Here is a 22,306-nt window from a genome sequence, read left to right as displayed (position 1 = left end):
GGAAAATAAAAAAAATGGTAAAAACGCCATTGCCGGGGATCGAACCCGGGTCACCCGCGTGACAGGCGGGAATACTTACCACTATACTACAACGACTTCGACTTGATATTTGGTATGTGTATGTTTAAATTATATATTTTCATAGAATCGAGAAAATAAAAGAATAAGAAAACGCCGTTGCCGGGGATCGAACCCGGGTCACCCGCGTGACAGGCGGGAATACTTACCACTATACTACAACGACTTGATGTTAGAAATCTGAAAACTTTTCTTTTTCTAAACTTGTCATGCTATTGTTTTTTCCCTCGAAATACCTTAAAAATATATTAAAGTATATAATAATGAGATAGATAAAAATACTAAACTATGAATAATGAGATAGATAAAAATACTAAACTATGAAAAATCTTATTGTGTTTGAAAAAAACTAAAGTAAAATAATCGCCTAATATTTATTGTATTTGTTTTGAGAGTAAGAAAAGATAAGACTATATATAGACTATTATTTGATTTGGGGTGAAAAATGTAATGTTATATTTGATTTAGTAATATATTAAAAATAATATAAAAAAATGAACCATCATGTTCCGAATATCTATAATGTATTCTTCTAATTATTAAATCCTATTATTGTAAACAAAGCTAATCTAGAGTTATTCGTACTATTCAACATAACAAGATAATACCACAAACGATATGTTTTATCTTTGACAACACTTTATCCAACCAATCAAATTATACGAACCATTTCTTTTGAAAGCTTCATTTTATTTTGTTGATTTCCTTTTTCAGAAAGTCAAATCAGAAAGTTGTAAGGACTCTTAAGTGTAATTTGTATCTAGGTGGCACCACTTAGGTGTTACCACCACTAGACATGCTGTTCCAAAGTAGACATTTTTGTTGAAGAATGATGACAGATAATTGACCCCCACGAATGGAAATTTATGTAAGCTTTAATGAAAGTGTGAAATTTTGAAGTTAACCCATGTGGACTCTTGTAGATACTATTCTGATTTTTTTGGTCTCTCTATAAAAGGTTTTCTGAGAGGTCTATAAATAATGACCCAAACAGTTGAAAATTTAGATGTGAATTTATGAATTAAGCTCAACATAATCTGTGTATATGCAAATTATGATACATCTCTTTGTTATTCTTACTCAGATTCCAATTATAAAAGAATTTAATTAAAGGGATTAGGTGCAAATTTGTCTCTAACGTTTTTGCGGAAGATCACATTTACACTTTAAGTGTCAAATAGCAAAATTTTGGGTCTATGGTTTAGTAGAGGTGCAATTTTGGGCCTCTTGGATGGTAAGTTAAACACCGTTAAACTTATATGCCATGTCTGATAATTTATATTAAAAAATTATCTTCAGAATTGTATATGTGGAATTACACTTCATCTTTCTTAATTACACTTTAATTACTATGATTACCCTAATTATGCCTGCGATTTCATACACGATTTCTTTCCTTCACTCTCAACTCGTGTTTCATGCTTGCATGTCTTCCCTTCCTCTCATTCAACCTTATTTTCTGCTATCTCTTCGTCCTTTAATTTCTAAACCTATGTTGTTTAATTTGCAAAGCTCTTCGCCTACCTTCTACTACCTAAATCCAAAACTGATTACGGAGAACCAGTTCCAGCTACCGAAATTAAATTTTTTTTTACCTTGATTTGAGTTGGGCGACATCGCGATAAAGCAATAGAAATGAATGATAGGAAGAAATAGGAGCTGGAACTGAAAATGGTTTCAGGGCAAAAATTGCAGGAGAGGATGCATAATCGCGATACAAGAGAAGAAGATAAGGATCGCTATTGAAGGGAAGAAGTAGAAGAAGAGAAGAATTGCGAGTGAAGTGAAGAAAGAGAAGGATTGGAAAGCAGAATCAAAATCCCAATTGAAAGGAAGAAGAAGAGCGGAATCATGATTGAAGGGGAGCCGAATCAAAATTGCAATTGAAAGGGAGGAGACCAGAATCTCCAGAATCGTGATTCTAAGGAAGATGGAAATGAATTATCTATGAGAGCATATACTAATCTTGTGTTGTGATATAATTAATGTAACTAAGAAGGATGATGCAGTGTAATTCCATATGGACAATTATGAATATAAATAATCTAACATAGTATATAAGTTTAACAGTGTTTAACTTTTCCATCCAAAAGATCCAAAATCTAGTAAAACCATAGGTCTACAATTTTGCTATTTCATACTTAAAAGGTAAATGTGATCTTTCCCAAAAACGTTAGGGGCAAATTTACACCTTATCCGTTAATTAAATTAAATTCCATCCATCACAATGCAACAGAGGTCCCCAAACCAAGACTAAAAACATTGTTTAGAAGCCAAATTCCCATGAATATTTGTCAAAAAGAAATTAGAATATGTTGTGCATCTAGAAGTGAATAGCATCTCAAGAGCCAACGAGGAAAAATTACCAATTGCACCTTCAAACATGGAAAGAAAAGCAGTAAAAAATGCATTATTATAATTGTTGTATATACATTGTATGTATAACTTTCCTATTCATAATATCAACACTTTTATGAACAGAAACTAGAGAGATACAGAGCATAATAAAAAACTAAAGGGCATGTGGAAGGTCTAGTTTTTTGTCTGCAATAAACGATTCTTCTCCGTTACTGCAAAAACATTTTAAAAAGAAACAATTTATTAGAACAAGAATAATAAAAACCAGGTGATTGATTATACATAAGAAGTTCAAAAATGATCACCTCAGATAGCTCAGAGCTGACATCCTATAGAGACAGGTGAAAACCAGGATATGTAACCCAATTGTGTAGAAAAATGCAAATGTTCTAGCATACCTGCATTTATATAATACACAGACAGTCAACTTAAATAATGGATATCATGTAGACAACAAGGCTGCTATTTCCTAGCACCTAACGATAGGAGTACCAAAATGGGCTATCGTGTTATGTGATCTATATATTCTACATAATTATATTATAATATAACAACAACAACAACAAAGCCTTAGTCCCGAAATGATTCGGGGTCGGCTAACATGAACCATCATATAAAACCGTGAAAATCAAGTCGTGTCAGCGACACAGATTCGCTCCCTCCACTCCGTCCTATCCACTACCATATTTTCCTCAATTCCCAATAAACTCATATCATTCTCGATCACCCTCCTCCAAGTTTGCTTAGGTCTTCCCCTACCCCTCACCACTACATCCCTTTGCCACTCTTCGGTTCTCCTAACCGGCGCATCAAGCGCTCTACGTCTCACATGGCCAAACCACCTTAGTCGGTTTTCTCTCATTTTATTCTCAATAGATGTAACCCCTACTTTTGTCCTAATTATTTCATTACGCACCCGGTCCTTTCTCGTGTGACCACACATCCATCTCAACATACGCATCTCCGCCACCGACATCTTATGGATGTGGCAGTGTTTCACTGCCCAACACTCCGTACCATATAACAATGCTGGTCTAATTGCCGTCCGGTAGAATTTTCCCTTCAATCTATTAGGCATGCCGGGATCACAAAGGAAACCCGTAGCACTCTTCCACTTCGACCAACCAGCTTTAATCCTATGGGCAACATCTCCATCTACTTCTCCATCCGTTTGGATAATAGATCCTAAATACCGGAAGCAATCCGAGGCCTGAACAACTCTCCCATCTAGGGTGATTGTCCCTGCCTCCCTACTCCTACGGCCGCTAAACTTACACTCCAAATATTCTGTCTTACTTCGACTCAACTTAAAGCCTCTAGATTCTAGAGTTTGCCTCCATAGTTCCAACTTCATCTCCACTCCTTCTTTCGTCTCATCAACCAACACAATATCATCTGCAAACAGCATGCACCATGGTATACCATCTTGAAGTGAACTTGTTAGTTCATCCATAACGATGGCAAAAAGAAATGGGCTTAGTGCGGAACCTTGATGCACTCCAATCGTAATAGGAAACTCTTCAGTTTTCCCAACACTAGTACGTACACTCGTGCATACTCCCTCATACATGTCCTTTATGATGTCAATATATTTCCGCGAAATGCCTTTCCTTATCAAGGCCCACCAAAGTACTTCCCTTGGTACCTTATCATATGCTTTCTCCAAGTCAATGAAAACCATATGCAAGTCTTTCTTCTTATTTCGATAGTGCTCCATTAATTGTCTCATTAGATGGATGGCTTCCATAGTTGATCTTCCCGGCATAAAGCCAAACTGGTTTTCCGAGATCTTCACCGTCCTCCTTAGCCTTTGTTCAATCACTCGCTCCCAAAGTTTCATAGTGTGACTCATTAATTTGATTCCCCGATAGTTGGCACAATCTTGGACATCGCCTTTGTTCTTATACAAAGGGATTAAGGTACTTTTCCTCCATTCTGATGGCATCTTATTGTTTCTCCAAATTTTGTTGAAGAACGTCGTCAACCATTCGATTCCTCTTTCTCCCAAACATCTCCAAATCTCAATAGGGATGCCATCAGGTCCTACTGCTTTCTTCAACTTCATCTTACTTAATGCCATTTTGACTTCACCCTTTTGAATTCTCCGCAGGCATTCATGATTTATCATATCGTGATGGATACTTATATCTCCAACATCTTGTTGGCGATCTCCATTAAATAAGTCATCAAAATAGGACCTCCATCGTTCCTTGATATCCTTATCTCCAACTAGGACTTTCTGGTCCACATCCTTCACACATTTAACTTTTCCGAGATCTCGCGTCTTCCTATCTCTCATCCGAGCAATTCTATATATGTCTCTTTCCCCTTCTTTCGTATCCAATCTTGTATACAGATCCCGATTCACCTTTGCTCTAGCATCTCGTATGACCTTCTTTACTTCCCTTTTAGCCTCTTTGTATTTTTCGTAGTTCTCGTCACTCCTACATTTCCCCAATAGTTTATAGGATTCTCTCTTACTCTTTACTGCTTGTCGTACTTCTTCTGTCCACCAAGATGTGTCCTTACCCGGTGGCATGCTACCTTTAGATTCCCCTAGAACTTCCTTCGCTACTTCCCTTATACTATGCTCCATCTTATTCCATATTGAATCTATATCTGAATCCATATTGCAAGTCCAAATATCTTTTTTGGTCATCTCATCCACAAATTTTTGTTGATTCTCCCCTTGCAATTTCCACCACTTAATCTTAGTCTCTACTTGAGGTGTTTGTTTTCTTATACATTTCCTACTTCGAAAATCTAGCACCACTACTCTATGTTGGGTTGTCGTACTCTCACCAGGGATCACCTTACAATCAATATAACTCTTTCTCCAAGCACTCCTTACTAAGAAGAAGTCAATTTGGCTCGCATTACCGCCACTCCGATAAGTCACTAAGTGGGATGTTCTCTTCATAAACCATGTGTTCATGATACTCAAGTCATAGGCTGATGCGAATTCCAAAATATCATTTCCTGCTTCATTCTTATCTCCAAAACCATACCCTCCATGAACACTCTCAAACCCATCTCGCCTAGAACCCACGTGTCCATTGAGATCACCCCCTAGTACCATTTTTTCATCCCTAGGAACCTGTTGCACCACTTCCTCTAAGTCATCCCAAAAAGCTTGTCTTATAGACACATCTAATCCTATTTGTGGCGCATATGCACTAATGACATTCACAACCTCATCCCCTATCACTAGCTTAACACTCATAATTCTATCGCTCTTCCTAGACACCGCTACTACCTCATCAATATACTCCCTATCAATAAGAATACCTACTCCATTTCTACTCTTATCCTTTCCTGAGTACCAAAGCTTATAACCCCAAGGAGCTATCTCTCTAGCCTTGGCTCCAACCCACTTGGTTTCTTGTAGGCATAATATATTTATTCTCCTCCTCTTCATAACATCTACAATTTCAGCTAATCTTCCTGTCAAAGAACCTATGTTCCATGTCCCAAAGCGTAACCTACTACCCTTACCCCTACCCCTACCATTACCGTGGACTAGCTTATTTACCCGCAACCCTTGCATATTTGACACCACCCCCGGGTCCTGGGGTGGCGCGCCGCTTCGGGGCGACGACCTAGCAACCCTTGCACATTTATCACTACACCCGGGTCTATTATAATATAAATGGCATAAAAATGATAACAGTGTCCCTTGTCATCAGCAATTGACAACCCTGCCTAACGAGACGAAGAAATGAAATGTATGGAAAATTATGTGAATAATCACATATAATAAGTAAGAAACAGCAATTTTTTTTTATTGGGATTAAGAATGAATTATACTTGTTGCCCAGAAGGAAACGCCCGCTGCTAAGTGTGATCCTGTCCCTGAAACCCAACTCCTTGTATCTTTGATCCCTTTCCTAATTACAAGTAAATAAATTGGTTAAATAAACCAAAATATCAAAGGCAGACTAGTAAGTAACACATATAATTATAGATCATGTAAGATATTTAATTGATGCTGGAACCAAATATATATACATATACATACATATATATATATATATATATATATATAATGCTACCACAACAATCAACGCCACAATTTGTTCCAAGTAATGACATAAAGAATATAAGTAATCCATTCCCCTTTTCTATAATTGCTCATTTGGAGCCGAAAACAGAAAGTTTTAAAAGAACTGAAAGCTGATGGACCCTAACAAAACACACTATGATTAAAAAAAAGGTAAGTAGTTCGTCCAAAAGAACTACAAGAATACCTTCTTGGAAAATGCAGCAAAAGGATTTATATCATCTTCGTATATTTTTTTGTACTTGGACTCAACATCTGAGGAAAATCCACTTTCCAGATCCTCTGCATACTGAAATGATAAGAAAACAGAAAAATGTCAGCTATAAAAAGGTAACGAGGCAAAATATAGAAAAGCAGGAAGGCACCTTCTTTGATCCTCTAGAAACTACTTTCTCATGATTGTAATCCTGGACATAACGTATCTTCCCATATAGTTTGACATTATCAGCTTTTGTCTTCTCCAGCTCTGCGGTTAGTGCCCCTATCTTTTCCTTCAACTGCCTTACCTCCTGCAATTTTGTTAAAGGTTCTCTAAATCACACCTTATGTTATGATCTTCTAGGCATATACTAATTAGATTAGAATAAAACCATTCCAATCATTAGATGGAAAGTGAAATAAAATAAAATGCAAGAATTTACAATTACACAAACACGCACAAAAAATAGGAAGGGCTTACTTCTTCTGTCTCTCCCAAACGCGTCCTGAATCGATCTCGCTGATTGCAGATAACCTTCAGCATTGAATTCTGGTCTTGATCTGAAGGTACTGTATTCTGCATTAGATGAAGCCATGCATGATTGACGAATTCAATGGAAATAAATGAATTATCTCACTCGTGGAAAGAAACAAACCACAGACCAAAGATATACAAACACAGAGTGCAAGCAACCAATATAACACAGAATCCACATAAATTTTTGTTTCCCAGTAGATTAAGAAATATATTAGATAAAAAGGGAACTGAGCTGGAGCTGCACATGTAGATTAGACCCTAAAAAAGGAAACCTGACAAAAGCAATGTATGCTTACTGTGCAATTACAAAAAAAAAAAAAAAAAAACTCAAAATCACCGGTTATAGGTAATTATACCAACACTGATCAAGATTCTATATGCCTCTTTATTCCCCTGAATACAAGGACCATACGATCACAGATGCCCCCACTTTGAAGAATAAGGAAGCTATAGCAGGCAGAACAGATGATTGATATATCTGAAGTGCCAAACATATGAGTTTACATGGAAAGCTGATAGTTCAAATGTTCCTTCCCCCTATGTCGAACCTGAATATGATTCGGCTAAACTGGAAGGACTTGGCTTTCACCAGTGCTTAATGACCCAACAATGGACTATTTGCCAGACACCACATCATAGCAAACCCTGAACTATTGGCTAGACATATCAAAATCACAATAGACCATGTACATGACCTCTGATTTCATCATTCAGTACATTAACTTTATCGATTTACTGTATGATGATTTTATTTTTGAAAACTAAATGATAGAAAAAGGTACCTCTGATAATTCAGTCCGCCCAGCCTCTGAAAGATCCCAATCTTCAAAAAGACCACCTTTTTTATCTTTAGAGCTGTAATCCTGCATGAGAAGTCAAGAAGGTTGCACTTAGATTTTTGAGTTGGTTGTAGTTGCACTTGTATCAGGAAGGGATTGTAAAGATGGATAAAACCGAAGACATATAGTGTGAAGGAAAGTTTTCACATTTGATTGTTTTATTATGCCACTGCAGGACGCATAATCAGATTATAGTTTGAACAGAATTAATGCATAGTAAAAAATATTCATGCCCATAACAAATTTCAATTTCTGGAACCACATTGTGCCAAATATCCAATATTCTGCAACAAATCAGTGGTAAACATGGAGCACATAAGAATAAGTTTACTCTTCATAGTAGCTAAAGAAAATCCATAAGCAATTGATTCGAACCTTCGATATATCATCTTCCAGCTTTTGTATTAATTTCTGCTGTTCATTAACTTTTGCAGTAAGCACTACAATCTTGCTTTCAGCTGCTTCCAGCAAAGACACTTTCTCAGAAAGTTTAACCTGAAAGCAGCAGACACTGAAGAATTAGTTACAATAAAGAACATGTATTATTACATCAAAGGACACCATTGATCATTCACACATTGGCCTCATTGAGGTGAAAATGTGGGGCCAAGACAAAGCATATTCAAATTCAGATTTAATTGGTTAGCTGAAACAAACAAAACATTCAGCTGATATCAATTTCTGCACAAAAACAAAACTAACAAATTTAAAAGAAAAAAAATGTAGGCAGATGCTCCTGATACCTTCAGTTGTGTGACTTCATGTTCCATCTTTCTATTCTTATCAAGAAGAAGAGACTCCATTTTGCTCATCTCTTGCCCACTAGTAGCTGCTTCCCAATCTTCAGCCTCAATTGAATTGTAGCCCACTGCCTACATGTGGAAGTAAAACTGTTACCAGATGCTATAAACATTGAGATATTAAGGTAAAACCAGGCCATTTAACCTGTCCAGGCTTCATAATGGTTATATCAAAGGGTCAAGTGTCAAACGCTCAACATGTAGTTTAATTGGGGTTCAACAGGAAATAAATACAATAACCATTGGGTGAAGTAAATAAATGGAGTCTTATGGCAACAATTATAGGGAACACATATATTTATAAAATAGAAATAAGTCACAAACAATATTCAATTAAAAAAAATTAGATCTTTACTAAATCTATAACTAAATGAAAACTATTTTGACACCAGTATATTCTGTTGAAAATATAAGCATACAATTAAAATAGCTTTCAGTAAATTTTAATACAATAAATTTTCTTGTAAGAGAGTTTAAATAGAATCAGAATGTAAAATAATAATCTAGTATGATAATAGTGAAAAAGGCTTAAATTATCATTGATTTTTTTTTTTGAATGGTTATGACAAATTACGAAATATAATTAAGATAAATAAATTAAATGATAGTAAATACATGACTGGAAATTGTGACTATTATATGTTTAGATAAAAAGGATAAGTGTAAGAGAGAATTCCTCAGACCAGGTTGAATTTAATAATCTGCAAGATGGCATTTTTTATGGCAGTCACTCACCTTAGGTGAATTCCCCCAACTGCTTGAGCCTAACTGGATTGACATTTTACCAGCCAGTTATTGGATAAAGATCTGGATAAAGCAGGTCCTATACCCAGACCAAACTGGCCGTAGGACCATTTCTTTCAGGTTATCAAACAAAGAGCAATTAACTGAAGTGGATCTAATATCCCAAAAAGATTCAAGAAAAAATATCATGATGAATATTCTAGTACACCAGTCAATGAGAAAACTCCGAGAGATACAGACCATCAAATCAACAAGCAGAAGAATGGATCTGGTCTTTGAAGTAAAGAAAGAATTATAATTTTCTTGAATTATTCTCAAGCATCTAAAATGCAAAACAAATAATATGTCTTTAAGATTCCATTAAATCTCATAAGCCACAAAAGATATTATGTGAAAACTGAGGGCACTAGTAGTAGCAACCAAATAGCAGTGAAATTATAGCATCATAGTTATTCCGTTGATTTATACTTCATAATGTCATATTTAGATCAATAAGCAAGCAATATTGTCGTTATAGGGTGAAGATTTTTGCATTAGGAGTATACTTCAAAGACAAAACTAGAAGCCCAGTGAAACTTCTCCAGAAAGTTCATTAAATGTTGTAAACTTTCAATAGTAATTAAAAAGCTATAACAAAGTTTGACAAAAGGAATATTCACAAACATGTTAACAATTAATTTGCACTACCTGCAAAATTTTCACTTTTTTCCGCAAGTCATCGACTAATTTCGCAGTTGGCCTTACTTGAAGATCCTTCTTCATCTCCTCAAGAGCAACTTCCTGTATGCAAAAAAAAGAGGTACACTTGCAATTAACAATGGAAGGAAAAGGAATATTGTAATAACAGAGTCGGTCATATTCATGATCTATCCTCAAATAACTAATGGATCTAAAATTTCTGTTTCCAATTGATTCTTCTATCTCCAATTCACATTAGAGCAATTCAGCAATAAGCATAGTTATTAAAGGCACATGGCACACTAACAAAGAATAAAATTTATAAAACTATAAATGATAATATTTAAACTGAAAGAAATTGGAAATTCTAAATCAAAATTTTTATAAATACTAAATCATGACAATATTATGTTTGTACACAAGCATAACATAGTTGTTAATGTTTGTTTAAGTGTTTGTTACTGTTTGTACACGTGCATTAGCATAATAATTGTATACGTAAGGCGAACACAATTCTGTTTTTATAAACATAGTACAAACCTAGTAGTGATAGTACGAAGTACAACCATTGTGGAATCAATCAAATATCAATTCTTAATTCTGTTTGTACACCTGCATAATAATTGAATGCAAACACAATTCTATGTGTACAAACATAGTACAAAGTACAAACACAGTGGAATAAATCAATATCAATTTGGAATCAGAGCACAGAGAACTACAACTAAACAGTAGACAGAAGCCCAAGTTTATTAGATCATTGTGTTGACAGTTGTGATGCTCTGACTCTTACAATTCAAATGTGTATCTTTTGTTTTCTTTCTTTGTTTATTTTGGACCCTTAGATGTCTCTAATCCAAGGTGAACATAAACCTATAATAGAACACTTTAAAAAACCCTAAATACATACATATGCCACTGAGGCACGTTCTGTGCCTTGGCACACAAAAGCGCACCTAGCGCGTGCCAAGGTGACTGCGCCCACCATGGAGAGTGGTGAGGCGCTAGGCCTGGAGCCTTGTGCGCCACGCGCCTTTGGCGCGCCTCCATTAATGACTATGGCAATAAGTCTTTTCAAAATCAGCATATGTTGCTTGGAATCACCAACTCCATCAACTAGACCTTGGTTTGGTTGCTCAGGAGAACTTCTGATGTTGTCACGAATGATTTTCAGCAAAAAGTAAAGTTACATTCACCAAAGAATAATGCAGCAGCAATGAAAGACCTCTAAAAAACAACTAATCACTCTCATTCTTTTGTGTGCATCATAAGACAGAAAATACAACATAATTACATGTGACTGCAAACCAAGCTTACATTTTATGAGCTTATCAGTTGAATACACTGCAATTTGCAAAACTACAAAACGACAAAGAATTTTACCTTCTCATTCAGTAACAAGTTCAGCTTTTTCATCTCATTCACATGCTGTTCCCGCTCGTTGGCCAAGGTGGCTTCAATATTATGAAGTTCCATGTTAAGTTCAGAGATAAGCTTCTCTTTGGTGCTCAAAGAATTTTCAAGGGCATTATTTGAATCCACACTGTCACTGCAACAAAACAATTCAAAAATGGTCTCAAAACTCTATCTTGATGCAAAATATGTGAAAGAAAGGAAATGTTAATTTCGAAAATCTACCGTTCAGCATATGCATATCATACCAGATCTTCAATTAAGTAAAAGTATCTCACCTGTTCCTATTTCCAATCTCCTCATTTGCTGATTGTAATTGGGAACGCAAGAGACCCTGAAAATGCTCAATTAAAATTGGAGCTTTAAATGGAAACTAGTCATTTACTTACTATAACAAATGAATGAGATACCAGTCAACTGAAGCACTTCTATTATTGGTTTAGACAAACAAAGAAACAACCCAAAGAGGTTATTTAGACAAGTCCGCAATCATATCATATCAAGAAAGTTACATAATGAGAACATTAATTTAAGATGAGCTACACAAATTATAAAGTAAGCCACAATTAACACTACAGTTTAGATTGTGACTGGCACAGACGTAGAAGAGTGCAAGACAGCAATTATTTTGAGCAGTTCTTAATAAACCCAATCAGAACATTCAAAAAGAAAAATAAAAAACAGAAGAGAAAGTTAGATATGTTAGTCTAGTATAACTTTTGGGGCAAAATCATTAACAGGGTTGGAGACAATTTGCATTATCCGATGCTAAACATACCTTCTCTCTCTCAAGGCTAAGAAGCCGAGTCTGAGCTCTTTCCACTTCATCCATCAGAAGATTGAGCTCCGATTGCTTTGCTGCTGTTTCTTCCTCTAATGTTTAAAATCACATGATAAGAAAGTTATAAGGTAACTGGGAGTACATTCAGAATTTAGATGAAAACTTGTAGACATAGTAACAAAAAACTAGAATTAGAAGGTAAATTGAAAGTATCCTGCAATAAAAATATTACAGATGAGATTGTCAAGATTAATATAAAAGATATTCTTAGGCCTTAACTATAAGCTTAAGCTTTCAAATGGTTCCTTCACATGGTATAAAAGCCTCTTAGATCAAGTGATCTAGAGTTCGAATCCTGACAACTCCCATTGATTAAAAGGAATTTCAACACATAGCAAGATGGGCGTGTGTTGTACATGCTTCAAGTGCAGGGGGCATTCATGTGCATGGGTGTGTTTGAGATTAATCTAAAAGCTATTATTGGGCCTTAACTATAAGCTTTACTTCAAATGGTTCCTTGACAAAGATGATTTGGTAATTATGGTATAATATAAAGACTAAGAGTTAATGTATCACCTGATTGAGCACGGACTTCAAATAATTGGCTTTGAGCAAATTCATGCAATCTCTGCATATTGGCAACACTTTCTTTAGCTTGTCGTAATTGATCTTGCAAAGATTGCTCCCTAATAAGAAAAGGAAGATAGATCCAAGATATCTATCAGCGGAATAAATATAAAAAATTCAGGGCACCAAACCAATAAACAACAAGAACCTATTCAGAACATACATTTTCTCATGGTTAGAAGCATTTCATCTATAAGCAAACCGACGGCAACAAGGGAACAGTTTTCTACGATGCAAGTCAGTTGCACAACAGTTTTCTACGATGCAAGTCAGTTGCACAATAAAATAGGTACCTTTCTTTTAATACTTCTAGTGTTTTCTGATTTTCTTCAGCCAAACTACGTTGCTTCATCTCCACAATTTCCTTTACCTTTTCTTCCATCTGAGAGAAATGCATAACTGAGTAAGAACTATTTTTTAAATCATCTTTGTATAAGCCAATGGACCTGATCGTTATAGCTCAAATTTATGAGAGCAGTCACATTTTCAACCCAACTAATGTGTTCAATTAATTTGAAGTGAAAGATACGTGTCATCCAATTTATCAATTGCTAAACAAAGAATATAATTTGATGCTTTCAACTATGTCACATATTGCATAATTGAACTTCAAATAATTGAAAGGAAATTTTTTCACCAAAGAGAGCCTCATATACGCCGCAGTCACCCACTTTCCCACCCAGCCATGTCCAAACCCAGAAACATACCCACGTGACTGATTTACACGAGCAAAATCATAACATTGCATTGTGCTGTGCAACTCCCAAGTTATATATATATATAAGCCCATGTAACTCTAGCCTCAAAGACACAAAAAGGCCATAAAATTTCATGCCCCATAACTACTATACTAACCACTTCTCACCTGTTGCTCTAACTGACGATTACGTTCTTCAAGTCTTCTTATTGTTGCCTGCTGATTCTTTAAGTGAGTTGCTTCTGTTCTGAACTCCTCAAGCTCAACTTTCATCTTCCGGTTCTCAGATTCTAGCTCAGACAATTTCAAATCTTGATCCTGCATAGAAGAACAGCATGAGAAGAAAGTTAATCAAAGCTGGTGCTTTTCCAGAAGAACAACAGATTAGGTCCAATAATTTAAAAAATAATTCCAACAATAATGCTTTATCCCAAGCAATGGGCTATTTAGGATCATTTTTCGGAGGGTAGCTTGAACCTGTAATCAACCATGAAAGATAATATGTACCATAATATAAAAGGGCGGCCCGGTCGCACTACACGTCCCCGCTGAGCGAGGGTCCGGGGAGGGGTCCCACCACAAGGGTGTACTGGGGCAAGCCTTCCCCTGCCAATTTATTTGGCAAGAGGCCGCTCCTAAGACTCGAACCCGTGACCTCTTGGTCACACGACAACAGCGTTTACCGTTGCGCCAATGTACCATAATATATAACAAAAAAAAAATAAAGTACATAGTGACTCTATATGCATATAGACAGGAAAGTGTCATGAAAGTTCTTTAGATAATATTCACTACGAGCATAGGCGCACTCCTACAGTTATAGGCTACATTCTTAAGCCTTGAAATCGTTAATGCTTAATATTTTTCACCCTGTAGCGTGTCTAATATATGTAAAATAGCACGTAGCAAGTACTTAAAATATGCTGGAAGCAGTTTGGGAAAAGAACACACAAGAAGAAATTTCCACTATATTTGGATGAAATACATTACAGTGCCCTAATCAGTTCCATAAAAGATTTGACTGGTTCTTAAAGAGACATATCATGCTTGAAGTTTTAAAATTGACAGCAATCTCTAATAATAAAACCACCATATAGATGATGTAATCTACATAAACTATCATTGCTCCAAGAGAATCAAGAAAATTTAATGACTTCATGTTACTGTCATAAAAACAACATTCTTGCAACGAAATGTGTAAACTTCCAAAAACGAATATACATATCAACACACTTAGTTATAGCAAATGATGCTGAAGCAAAGTAACAAAAGAGATCCTCGAACTGCAAAAATTGTTAATAAGTACATGAGTTCCTCTGTACAGAATAAGCAGGCATATGTTAGATGGAGCTCGGTCAAAGTTAAAGGTCTCTTTATTCTATAAGATTTAAATTGCTTAACACTGGATATTTATTCATCATATCCAACAATCACAGGAGAAATCAGCACGCGTTTCGCATATCCCAAGCAGAGGACTAAAGCAGAAAGGATTACTAGAGTGGAAGATGCTTCATGCACGGATTAGTCTGTGCGTGTGCAGACAAAGACAAAAGAGCCGGGTCTAAATAGCCAGCCACAAACAGAAAAAGGTATATTCAAATGGCAAAACCATCCCAATGTTCCATTGTGAAGGAAATGAAACATTGACGGTTCATTGTTGAAAACCAACCTACACCCTAATCCATTATCTTGCATATTAAATGACATTGCAAAACAGAAAAAGTAAATCATAGAAGGTAAACTAAAATCAGAAAGCATAGAACTTATCAAAATCAAATTTCTGGACGAACACCATTTAGTAAAGAGATCCGAATAGAATAGTATGGCACTTACAGCAATAGAAGCAAGAGCTGGATATGGATCTGGAGCCTCATAGAGCTTTTGATATATATTCAGAAAAGAATTTTCTCCAAATTTTGCCCTCTTAGTTAGATTATCAACTTCTTCTTGATAGCCCTTGAGTAAAGAATTAAACAAACTTAACTTTTCATCTGATGGAGCTTTTTTGAAATCTGTTCATAGAACACATAAAAAAGGTTTTAATCAGAGAGGCTTTAACTTATGCAAAGACAACATAGAGAATAAAGAACAATCATAAGCCCTCTAACTCTTAAGTATTACATTCCAGAAATAAAGAGTTTATATTAAAAAGCAAATCTCCCCATATTATTCCAATTGTCCTGCTTCCAGTTTTCATTTTCCATAAATTTCAGAATAAAATTTGGTATCAATAACACCTCTAGTGCTCTCTGCAAGCTTCCGACGGTTTTTTAAGCTGTTTTCCTGATTTTCAGCTATTCTAAGTCCTTGTTCATCCAATATACTTTTCTCCTTCTCCAGATCGAATTCTGCAAAGAAAAGCAAACATTTGAATTCATAAGACATTGTGTTAACACCCTACTTCATTTTCTATGTTCAAAATAGAGACTTTGAATACTACAAAATCATGTACAGTGCACCTTTTCATGTAAAAGGAATTTATGATAAACAATGTCACATAAAAGAAGGAAAAAAATAATTTAAATAAGCTAGTGCAAAAGGTTCAGCATTTTGAAGTCACAAGAGAATAAGGCCCTGTTTGATAACCTCAAAATTCACTTAGTTTAATAGTTTAAGCACTTATTTACATTAAGTGTGTTTGATAACAGTAATTTTTCAATCACTTAAAAATCACTTATTTGATAAGTTAAAATATTTAACTTAAAGTTTTAAGTTGAACATTCTCAACTAATATTTTTATAGTCAGTACTTATATTTAGTATTTATCAAACAGCACCTAAGATACTAACTTATCACCGAGGTGGAGGGGGGTTGAGTTTAGTAGGCGGTGAAAATGTATTTAGCACCCTAGATCTTTCTGAAGATAAAGCTTTAATTTTGTAATACAACAACAACAACAACAACAACAAAGCCTTAGTCCCGAAATGATTCAGGGTCGGCTAACATGAACCGTCATACGAAACTGTGAAATCAAGTCGTGTCAGCGACATAAATTCTCTCCCTCCACTCCGTCCTATCCACTGTCATATTTTCCTCAATCCCCAATAAACTCATATCACTCTCAATCACCCTCTTCCAAGTTTGCTTAGGTCTTCCCCTACCCCTCACCATTGCATCCCTTTGCGACTCTTCAATCCTTCTAACCGACGCATCAAGCGCTCTTCATCTTATATGGCCAAGCCACCTTAGTCGATTTTCCTTCATTTTATTCTCAATGGATGTAACCCTACTTTCGTCCTAATTATTTCATTCCTCACCCGATCCTTTCTCGTATGGCCACACATCCATCACAACATACGTATCTCCGCCACCGACATCTTATGAATGTGACAATGTTTCACTGCCCAACATTCCGTACCATTTGGTCTGATTGCCGTGCGGTACAATTTTCCCTTCAATCTATTAGGCATGCCGGGGTCGCAAAGGAAACCCATTTAATCCTATGAGCAACATCTCCATCTACTTCTCCATCCGTTTGAATAATAGACCGGTGGGGCAAGTACCTTCATTGCTACTAGGAATATTGGTGTTTATTTTATTTTCCTCCCACTTAATTTCAAAGTATTACCCCAACCACTGAATAGTTGTTGTATTTGGTCAGTCTAAGAACTAGTTAATTTGATTTAATTAGAACTAAATTTTATCATTTTATATATATATAAACAAGAAGCTGAGACTTGTTTTAGGGGCCAAATATTTCAACTGCATTAATCCACAATTGTGCGAAAATCCAAGTTACATTTGGCGGAGCATTCATACTGCTAAGGAGATATTTCAAAATCATTTTAGTTGGAGGATTGATTCTGGTAATGCTGCTAGTATCGGGCTTGATGATTGGCTGCTCCAACAGGAGAATCCTTGGGTTATTTCTTCTCTTCCCCCTCAATTGTTGGCTGAACCAGTTAGTAGTCTGATGCCTCCTAATGTTTTATCTTGGGATCTTCATATTATCGCTGGTTTATTCAACGATGCAGAAGCAAATCTTATCCTAGGCCTTCCCCTTCCTTTGTCTCATGAGCAAGATGTCACTTTTTCGCCGTGGGACTCTAGGGGGCTTCATACTGTTAAATCAGGCTATAGAGCATTATTCTCAAGTCGAACTGATTCTTCTAGTTCTTTAACACAGCAGTTTTGGTTGGAATTCTATCTGGGCTCTGCAAATCCCTCCCAAATTCAAGCACTTTGTGTTCCATGTTTGCAGCGACTCATTGCCAACAAGGCCTAATCGTTACATCGAAGGGTTAATGTTACTGCTTCTTGCCCTTTTTGTGCTTCATCACCAGAGACCATCTTTCTTCACTGTGATTTTTCTAAGGCTGTATGGTCCTGCTCGCCTATCAGTTATTCTTGGAATTCTGCGTCTTCATTTGATGATTGGTGGTCCAATAATTTTTTGAGCTTGTCCACTGATTCAAGGTGCATTGTAGCTTCCTTGCTTTGGGGTATATGGTCTACTCGAAATCAACTTGTTTGGTCTCAGCTAAACAGTACGGCTTTGCAAGTTATTCGCTGCTCTATTTCTCTTTTGTATCATGGCAGTCTGCTCAGAAGCCTTCGAGTATGGGGCCTGACCGCATCGCTTCTCGGATCTCAGCTGATGCCTCTCCTCACCATCGTTGTTTTGTTGATGCTAGCTTCAGTGCAGCGGGTTCTAATGGTTCTTTTCGATGCGTTCTCCAAGATTCCGATGGTTCTACTGTGGGTTACAAGTCTGGTCTGTTTGCTCATTGCTCCTCTCCTAGTGTTGCAGAGGCTCTTGCGATTCGTCATGCTCTTCAATGGGCACGTTTCCGGAATTTCCAGCACTTGATCATCCTTTCCAATTGCCAGTTTGTAGTTAATGCTATGAATGATGATTCTCAGGATCTTTTGGTGTTTGGGATTATTATTTCTGATTGTAAAAAGCTTTTGCTTGAGCTTTCTGATGTTAATGTTAGTTTTATTAGGAGAATTGCTAATGAAACAAGTCGTTTGTTAGCTAGATTGGCTGTTTCTTTCAGTCTCCGTGGAGAAATGTTAGCTCCTTCACTGCTTTTGCTGTTTATAACCAGCTTCTTGCTGTTTCCAGTTTATAAAGTGTGTTTTCTTTCAAAAAGAAGCAGAGACATGTTGATCCAGCAATCTAGGTGGGGAGCATTTAATCATTGGAGCAGAGTTCATTTCTAAACATAGAAAAGTCATGCAAGAGCCTAGTCCTACTGGAATATGCTTTCCAATTAAATTAATTTCCTTATTCAGTTTGATTGTGTTTCTTTTCCATCTTTTTTTGTGTGTATCCCTTTTTACTATTTTTTTGTTTGTGGCTAGGACTTAGGATTCCTTTTCAGCCTAAAAGAAAGGATTTATTCCACCACCTAGTTAAAAATAGAGCAGCAAGTCTATTATATTTTTTATTCATAATTTAAATCATAAAGATTTCCTTAAGTCTTCTCTAGTTTTGGCCTTCTGCAATGTAATAGAACATAATAGCTTTTAATGTTTTTGTCTCTTAACCAATAGCTCAAGTTCCATTGTTAGACACCAAAAGACAAACATTTCTTGTATAAATTATAAACACACTGTTTTTCATACTCATTTATTCAGCTTATGCATATATTTTTTCCCAATAGTGTCATTTCTAGATCTCACTTGAATGGGGATTGAACTAAAAGCTCGAGCTGATAGTTAAGGCCCAATCGAAGATCTTAAAATAATCTCTCACAGAATGGGGATCAAAGGTTCCAGCTGACTTGCATAAATATCACGTCTAGCTTAGCATTTTCAAGGCCCTAAAAGTTATTGTATTATATAATTCCTTTGCATTCCCTACTATACAGCTACTTTTATCATGTTATGTCAACATTCTAGACAATCTTTTTTTTTAAAGAAACTATGTGATTAATTGGTTATCTGACAGATGTATGTAACATGTATATTTCTCTAAAAATGTTAATGCATCGCAAAAAAGAAAATGAAAGCATAGCAGAGCAAAATACCTCAGTACTCACCATTATTTAAATTGGGAAGAGTACAGATAGCTGCAGATTGTTACTCAATCAAGCAGCAGTACAGTTCAACAAAATAAAAAAAAAAAAGAAAAAAAATAGAAACCATACAAGTAGAAAAAAATCTATGCAGACAAGTCTAAACTTGGAACGTGTTCTCTATTCAGTATATGGACTAATAAGCAAACCCTTCAGCCAGAGCTCAAGCCTAACTACATTTCCATTGAAAGTACAGCACTAGACCAGTACACAAGTAAGAAGCTAGAACTTCGAATTGGAGACCAACCCAATACAATACTAAAAATCAGATAAATAAATTCAATAAAATAGATTTGACAATGCATAAATTCAAGTTAAAAATCTACCATGATCAACAGCAGAATTGCTTCTTTCCAACATAACAGTACGCCGATTAAACATTCATATAGCCAGATAAATAAATAAATAAATAAATAAATAGAAGAAATTGAGGAATTACCTTTCCAGAAATTGGAGACAACGGGAATGGGAGACGATGTCGGGTGGTTGGACTTGTCCCTCTCCAATCCTCCTAGAGGTGCCTCCATCATTCGCAAATTTGGATCTTCCTCTTGGTGATGATTTTGTATGCGTCAATCTGATTGAATTTAATTTTGTTTAACTAAAACAGAAGGGGCGAAATGGAGATCGGATCTGATGAGCAAGGATTCTGCGAATTAAAACTTGAATTCTATGCTTTTCAAGTTGTTTTTCGAAGAAGTGTGCGTTTAGTGGCAGTATACATGGAGTGGGCTGGCCCAACCCAAGCTAAAACTTAATGTACTACCAGATGAGGATGAGCGCTTCTTAGTCCTTACTCTTTCACAAACTGCTTGGTTAGCTAAGCTGTTAATAGCAGATGAGTAAATTATTTGTTTGTTTTTTTTACTGAAAATTACCAAAAAAAAAAAAAAAGAAAAAAAAAAAAAAATTCAAATGGGAGACTCTCACTCTCCCAAAATAGTCCAAACCTTTTATCTTTCTCCTTCATTTCTATTGTTTCATCTTCCCCATTCCTTTATATTGTGCGAACATAATCCATTTTTTCATCATTATGTTTTTTATTCCTCTCTTAATCTTTCGGTTTTTGTACGAATCAAAGGCATAGTTCTCCATCTTTCTATTTCTTTCTTCATCTCTTTCTTTCTATGCGAATCGAAGGCATCGTTATTCGATGTTTTTCTACGTATATCATATGTTCATTCATTGTCGATTTCAATGGCAAAAGGCGGAAAGAATGTAAGTATCTACTATATTTGTGCATTCATCTTCATATCTTTCCAGAAAATGGCTTCACAGAACGAGTTTGTTTCACATTTTACGAAGCCAGTGAAGCAAAATCATCATCTAAAGTAGTATTTTCTCCAGAAAATAACTTCGCGGAATGAGTTTGCTTTACATTTTGCAAAGCCTGCGAAGCAAAATCATCATCTGAAGTATTATTTTCTCCAAAAAAAGACTTAGTAGACTTCGCAGTTTCGCAATATCTGAAGCAAAATCTTCCATTTTCAGGTTGTATTTTTCGTCGCAGACTTCACAATTTCGCTTTCTGCGAAGCGTTTCTTTCATTATTTCCTTAAAATGACTTAATTTTTGTGAAGGTTGAATATAAAGGCATCAAATTCAAGTATCCATTTAGCTTGAATACAAACGCATCAATCACAGTGAGAGGTGATTGAGATGTGATGAAGAAGGTGAAGACCAAATGTTCTAATTCCTTTTGCTTCTGAACTTCCTCCCAAATGTTCTGGAAGCACTACATTACTGCGGTTTAGGGTTGAATTATTGTTGCAATTTGTTGTAAATTTTGATAATGTTATGTTTTTTTATGTCATGTTGTTTACTTTTGTATATTTTAGACAACTAACAAAATATACCACTTCGTATTTTTCCAAAAATGTGAAGCCTGAGCAAAAACTGCAAAGGTAAATACTACTACAGTACATGAATTTGCTTCGCAGTTTGCGATAACTGCGAAGAAAAACTCAATGTGCGAAGTAGTATTTCTCTTTGCAGGCTTCACAGTTTGCAAAAATACGAACTAAAATCATATGCAGAAAGTATTATCCTAGGAAAAACGTACAAAATACTAAAAAACAGAGTGTCAAGTTCGTAAGAAGAAAGATTTTACGTATATATGAGTCGATAATTAAAAATATAAGCTGATAATTAAAACAGAGTGTCAAGTTCGCAAACTAAGAAAGAAACAAAGAGAGAAATGAAAAGAGAATGAAGGAAAAGTAAGAAATTTCTAAGTTGTTATATATATATGAAGAACATTTTGGAAAAGTCATAAATAAATAGTCTAGATATATAATGTATTGAGTAATTGGTCTAAATATATAAATGGTCCTCCAATTTGATCCAATTTTATAATTTTTCCTTTTTTTAACAAAATTAACTGCATAGTCCCTTTATTTATAAATTTTAAACAAAATGATAAATTTACTTTTTTATTACTAATTAATTTTTATATATATTTACTTAAATTTT

General features: G+C 35.6%; 1 protein-coding gene and 2 non-coding genes across 3 annotated transcripts; all 3 read right to left on the bottom strand.

Annotated features, from left to right (window-relative positions):
* Positions 1-24: 24 nt before the first annotated feature.
* On the bottom strand, positions 25-96 carry TRNAD-GUC (transfer RNA aspartic acid (anticodon GUC)). Its single transcript has one exon. It is a non-coding gene; the product is annotated as a tRNA-Asp (tRNA).
* A 76-nt stretch (positions 97-172) lies between these two features.
* On the bottom strand, positions 173-244 carry TRNAD-GUC (transfer RNA aspartic acid (anticodon GUC)). The gene has a single exon. It is a non-coding gene; the product is annotated as a tRNA-Asp (tRNA).
* Positions 245-2,462: 2,218 nt separating this feature from the next.
* LOC136217926 (protein CASP) lies at positions 2,463-20,569 on the bottom strand. Its single transcript, XM_066004631.1, has 19 exons — positions 20,274-20,569; positions 16,049-16,159; positions 15,645-15,823; positions 13,980-14,129; positions 13,408-13,496; positions 13,064-13,173; positions 12,485-12,579; positions 11,985-12,040; positions 11,677-11,842; positions 10,303-10,395; positions 8,815-8,943; positions 8,447-8,566; positions 8,015-8,095; positions 7,176-7,271; positions 6,862-7,005; positions 6,684-6,785; positions 6,244-6,323; positions 2,742-2,834; positions 2,463-2,648 (listed from the first exon to the last, which is right to left on the bottom strand). Exons 1-19 carry the CDS (start codon positions 20,362-20,364, stop codon positions 2,591-2,593), a joined length of 2,043 nt encoding a protein of 680 aa, XP_065860703.1. The 5' UTR covers positions 20,365-20,569; the 3' UTR covers positions 2,463-2,590.
* Between the last annotated feature and the right edge of the window lie 1,737 nt (positions 20,570-22,306).

This window comes from Euphorbia lathyris, chromosome 2, assembly GCF_963576675.1.
Source record: "Euphorbia lathyris chromosome 2, ddEupLath1.1, whole genome shotgun sequence".
NCBI lineage: Eukaryota > Viridiplantae > Streptophyta > Magnoliopsida > Malpighiales > Euphorbiaceae > Euphorbia > Euphorbia lathyris.
Note: the sequence above shows the minus strand (reverse complement) of the source record. Positions and strands in the feature narration are given on the sequence as shown.